The sequence below is a fragment of the Theobroma cacao genome, chromosome 6 (genome assembly GCF_053813885.1).
Source record: "Theobroma cacao isolate CCN51 chromosome 6, ASM5381388v1, whole genome shotgun sequence".
NCBI lineage: Eukaryota > Viridiplantae > Streptophyta > Magnoliopsida > Malvales > Malvaceae > Theobroma > Theobroma cacao.
In genome coordinates, this window is record NC_142644.1 from 9417496 (window position 1) to 9423365 (window position 5870).

At 36.5% G+C, this 5870-nt stretch overlaps 1 protein-coding gene across 1 annotated transcript; it reads left to right on the top strand.

Annotated features, from left to right (window-relative positions):
• The first annotated feature begins 2669 nt into the window (after positions 1-2669).
• Positions 2670-5343, top strand: LOV1 (NAC domain containing protein 35). Its single transcript, XM_007023708.3, has 3 exons — positions 2670-3109; positions 3404-3672; positions 4365-5343. Exons 1-3 carry the CDS (start codon positions 2857-2859, stop codon positions 5037-5039), a joined length of 1197 nt encoding a protein of 398 aa, XP_007023770.1. The 5' UTR covers positions 2670-2856; the 3' UTR covers positions 5040-5343.
• The last annotated feature ends 527 nt before the right edge of the window (positions 5344-5870 follow it).

Consider the following 5870-nt stretch of genomic DNA (forward strand, 5'->3'; position numbering starts at 1 on the left):
AAAGAGAAGTTAGATGCATTTATTTAAAACTGAGCACCAGATTCTTTCATAGAAACAAAATCATTAAGAAGAGTCAAAAAAGTTTTAGCAATTCCTTTCTCAATGTAGGCAATAAGATTCACTAGAAGGAAGTCATGCTCCATTTTGTTGTGAAGTTTTCTTTGGAGAATTGTTATAATTGAAAATGCTCTTTCAATAGAAATCGAAAGAGTCAATAAAAGGGAGAATCAGTCTATCAACAAGAAAATACCCTTTTGATATTTACGTCTTTACTAATCCTTGACATAGTTTAGAAATTATAGATAAAGTCCACAATTTAGAATAATTTAGGGCATTGAGTTTATAATGTTGCAATTGGAACTTCAAGTTTATTTTCTCTTGTTTAGTGAAATCAAAAGGATAATATTATTTTATTTGGTCTATTAGAATGAAGGTGCGTTAGCTAAAATCCATTTCTCTTGTAGGTTTTTTTTTTTGTTTGAAAAATGAGAACTAAATTATAGTAAATTCTTGGCATAATACCTAAAAACACCCTTGAATTATTCAGAAAAATTTAAATAAGCTCTTATTATTTTATTGCATTCAATTACGTTCTTATATTTTTATTTTAACTCAAATAAGCTCCTATGACTAATAATTTACTAATTGTTATTAGTTAAAATATCATTTGTCATTTTGTATTATAAGATGTTAACATGACATGGTCACATGTCATAATAATGATGACGTGGCATGATGACATGATCATGCCACGTTTGTTACTCTCCATGTCATTGTCATCATGTGGGTATAAAATGACAAGTCTCATTTTGACTAATGACAAGTAGTTAACCGTTAATCATAAGAGTCTATTTAACTCAAAATAAAAATATAGGGACTTGATGGAATGTAATAAAAGAATAATAGTTTATTTGAATTTTCTTCAATAATTCAGGGGTTTTTCAGGTATTATACTTAAATATTTTTTGGTAATTGGTTGGGATTTTGAAATTGAATATTTGTGTATCATTGGGGTTCATAGTTTTTTTTTTTTGGGAGTCATTAGTAGATTGAGAAATCTGGTGTGTTCGTGTGTGTGTGTATTTATGTATGTATGTATTAACAATAGAATTTTTCAAAAATCTTAGAGGGCCTCAACTTTAACATGGCTCCGACATTGAGTGCTCATGTGTGTGATTTTGCGTTTGGTTATGAACTATATGAGAATGTGCTTGTTGAGACCGAGTAACAGTATTCTTATGTGTTTCAATTCAGAATTGTTTTATGAGTGTGAGTTTGAGTGTTGATTGTTGATGATTTTTTGATATGTTTGTTTTTCTTTACAACTAGTGAATTATTTTTTTTCATCCATGAATGTAGATAAGTTGAGTGTCGAAACACGTTAAATTCTTGTTTTTTTAGTGGATGATTTTTTCTTTCTGATTATGCTTCTGTTCGCTTAGATGTTAATTGAGTGGGCGTTTATCATAACAAACCTTAACTAACTTGTTACTGCGCTCAAATGTTAATTCCATTTAATTTCTTAGCTGGTTATCCTACAGCATTTGAAATGTTTTTGAGCGAAGAATGGTTAGAGTAAATACAGAAAGGTAATTTACTTCTACTTGTAAATTAATATAGTCAATGTACTTAAGACATAGAAAACTGCGGTCGCCACGGCCCGGCCCGGTCGTCATCGTGCTTCAGCATTAACTATCTAAGCAGCCTAACAGTACCGTGCCTACAACCAGCCCCCCAAATTAATCCACCATCCAACTTCCAGTACTGCTATATATATTAATCTTAGATTGGAAAAGGTTAGAAGAAAAGAGAAAGATTAATAATGCATGTGTGGGAATGGAGGTGATAAAATAAAAAAAGTAGCTGAGCTGAGCCATGCCCTTAATTATGGAGTTTAAGCATAGGTAAAGTGGTAGACCTAACCATAAGCACAAGAAGATATATTCTATCTAATGTCAGACAGAAACTACAGAATTTCAAGTTTCTCTTGATTGCTTTTCATCTTCAAGGCCTCTATGTCGCAGGTATCAGGTTATAGCTTCGTTAAGGGTATCCAATTTTCCTTGGAGCATCACAATCACAAATGCCTTTATACCTTAAAAATTTATTTCTTTTAAAAGGCAAATGACATTTTATTGAATAAAGTGATCAATTAAGCACACTACAACTTGTCATATGGTTTGAGTACACTTATGAGAGCTTGGGCCTGGCATGGATTTGTTCCTCTGATCTTAAGAAATAAGAGCGAAACACAAAAATAATAAAAAAAAAAAAAAATCAAATTCTGACTCTTTATGAGACACAAAAAGAGCATTAACTTTTATAGTACACATATGCTAATAATTTGGATAATAGACAGCACAATATAACTAAACTAATAAGTAAGCGACGGGTGATATATAAAACCTTAACTTTAGTGTGGAATCCGCTGAATAAAAATTAGAAGAGTTAAATTTATTTATAAAAAGAATAGAGAAAATTAGAATTTCTATGGTGGAAGAAAAGTCCAAGCGCACCGCTAATGGCTGTGGCCATCCTGTCCACTTTTTGACATGTCATTTTCTCATCTTTAACACCTTTAGGCATACCTCTTCCCATGTAGGGCCTGAAAGCTATGTAGATCTTTCTTTTTAACTCCCCTCTCAAAATTTTCTTTTTCTTTTCTTCCCCTCCTCCTCCTCTTCTTTAAGGAGATAGAAATTAAAGAAGATTTACCTTTTGGGCAGTACGATAATTTAACCTTCTCTTATCTTTGCCTACCACTTGCACCACTCGATTCGTACAAAGCCCTCAGGTATAAAGAGGGGAGGCCAAACCCATGGAGGAGCTGATTATGAGCCATTTGTTGCTTAGTTTATGGCAATAGCAGCAGCAGCAACCATGAGCAACGACCCCAACGATAATAACAATAACGACGACCACAACAACAGCAGCAGCAGCAGCAAGGATGACCACGAGCACGACATGGTCATGCCTGGCTTTCGCTTCCACCCTACCGAGGAAGAACTTGTAGAGTTCTACCTTCGCCGTAAGGTTGAGGGCAAGCGCTTCAATGTTGAACTCATTACTTTTCTTGATCTATATCGCTATGACCCGTGGGAGCTTCCTGGTAAACTACCTACCCTGCTTTCCTATCTTTCTCAAACAACTCTTTGTCTCTTTCCTTAATCAATCATTCTCTTTCCTTTGGTTTTTTAAAAATCTTTTTTTTTGGTTTTTTTCATCATCCTTGGAGTGCCTACTCTTTATCATGTGAGATTTTCATCTCATGGTTTAAAAAATATTTCCTCTTTAATTATTATCATCATTTATATATGTATTCAAGTATATCTATACGTGTTCTTTCAACAATCACAGTGATTCATCTTCTTTGTCTTTTGTCTATATAATTTTCTGCCATCAGCCTTGGCAGCAATTGGGGAGAAGGAATGGTTCTTCTACGTGCCCAGAGACCGAAAGTACAGAAACGGGGATCGACCAAACCGTGTTACTACTTCTGGCTACTGGAAAGCAACAGGAGCTGACCGCATGATTCGAGCAGAGAACTCTCGATCAATTGGCCTCAAGAAAACCCTAGTCTTCTACTCCGGAAAAGCTCCGAAAGGCATCCGCACCAGTTGGATTATGAACGAGTATCGTTTACCTCAGCACGAAACTGAGCGTTACCAAAAGGTACCCATTTTTCTACAGCTCTTCCGATCCACAAAGAATCATCAATATTTGATATAGAAGAATTACAGAAGAGCCTTTTTGGGCTCCTTCATCCTCTAGTTCCTCAAACAGTACTTGATATTTACACATCCAGCGGGTCATAAGATCCGTTGGGTCCGAAAATTTTGAATCATACGTTTCTCTCCTTTCACAAAACCCTAATTTCTCTTTTTAGATAATTCAAACTAGTATAATCTTCTTATTCTCCTAAAAAAAGGCTTTTCAAGTTTAATTGTCAGTTCCAAAGTTTCAGTTTTGGTAACCACGATCCAAAGCACGTACAGCATGATTCCATTCAGGAAATCAATATATAATTGCAAGATTTTGCTCCGTATATGGAGCAAGACAAACAGATAAAGATAATAGCATCACAAAGAACATTACTGACAGTGGGGTTTCCAGTCTTGTTGTTATTTAATTGATTTCATTATTAAATCTTTCTCTCTCAAAACTGATAGCAACATGCATGACCTTCAAATTCAATGACCCATACGGCCCTTACATGTATTGAATACTACTGCTACTTCTAATAACTGCAACGGTGCTCAATGTCTTGAAAATTTTTAATTTAGGTCCCTTATCTTCCATGAAATTTGCTTCGTCCTTCACCGGCTCCTTGATTTCTTTTTCTTTCCGTGTTTCCTTTTTTCCAGGCTGAAATATCTCTTTGCCGCGTCTATAAGAGAGCTGGAGTGGAAGATCACCCCTCGCTCCCTCGTTGTCTTCCAACCAGGCCATCCGCCTCATTAAGAGGGCAGCAGTCGGGCAAGAAATATCCCCACGATGCTGCTCAACAAGCCATGGAAAGGTTTCAAGGTTTTGGAGGACAATCACAACAAATGGAGATTGAAAAGATTAGTGAAACTGATGGAAGCAGTAGTAGTACTTCCGATGTTACAACAGCTCTCGGACTTTCCAAGCAGAATGTATACCGTCCGATGGCTCCTATAAGCACAACACTTGGGTTACCATCTGGAATAGAAGAGGAAGGAATGTTCTTAAATCAGTCTAAGCAAGGCTGCAGCTCTTTGGTCCCCAATTGCACAACTGTCTTTACAGTTGGCTCTTCTGTTTCGCCAAATGTTGTCGATGATCTCCACAGGCTAGTAAGCTACCAACACGCTACAATGAATCAGCAGCAGCATTACTATAGTGATCATCATCATCAACAGCAACAACAATCCGAGTTTTCTACGTTGCCTCCACAATCACAGCAGCTTTCTCTCAACATGCTGCCCAGCTCGCTTCCGATGGCCTTCTCTGACCGGCTGTGGGAGTGGAATCCAATCCCCGAAGCAAATAGGGAGTACAACAATCCTTTCAAGTAGGCCCTGAACTGCATATATCATACATATAGATATACTCTATGTTGCTCTACTGATTTGTGTCTAGACGTCCTTAATTTCTCTACTTTCATTTTTACTATCTCACTAGCTAGCATTCAGATATAACTGATATCGATCAACTAGTATTTGTTTCTCTAGTAGTTTTTTTTTTTTTTTCTGGGTTTTTATGAGGTTGTTTGATTCCTTCAGTAGTAATTTCTTGCTGGGGTTTAGCTACATAGGTCAGGGCACTGCATCCTGGGGCTCCAAGTTAAAGAAGGAATAAATATTGTCATCAACTTATTCATAGTGTCGATCTTGAAGACAAAGTAATGTTTCCAGATCCAACTGAATCTGGTTAATTTAATCAGAATTACATTTTCTTTAAGCTTCAAAACACCGTCGTGGCCTGAAATGGAGTTTTGTTCTCTGATGTGTCACTGTACACCAGAGAACGATGATGGGATGATCGATGGATGATTGATTCCCAAAGCAAAGATTACTAGCGAAAAGCAAGATACATCTTGAAGAGTATTGCAGAAGTGCGGTTGGACCCATCCCTCAAACAAACATCCGCAATGAAGACATCAATGACTGTCCTGTTTTGATGCTTTTGTTCGTGAAAAAAGCTTAACTAGTCGTCCCCAAAGGAAAAACATCGTTGGATGTTTTGCACTCAAGCTAAAAGGTGAATCAAAAGCAGACAACATTGAGAAAGAGCACGCCCACGATCAAGGAAATCACACATCTTCTTATCTTCATTTTGATTAAAAGTAGTTGGATTTACAAAACCCCTCCCATCTGACTCTCCCTGCGCGAGTAATTATAGACACT

Coding starts and splice junctions, on each gene's coding strand:
- LOV1 (XM_007023708.3), top strand. CDS start 2,857: ATGGCAATAGCAGCAGCAGCAACCATGAGCAACGACCCCAACGATAAT. Junction 3,110..3,403: donor TGACCCGTGGGAGCTTCCTG/GTAAACTACCTA, acceptor TTCTGCCATCAG/CCTTGGCAGCAATTGGGGAG. Junction 3,673..4,364: donor AAACTGAGCGTTACCAAAAG/GTACCCATTTTT, acceptor CCTTTTTTCCAG/GCTGAAATATCTCTTTGCCG.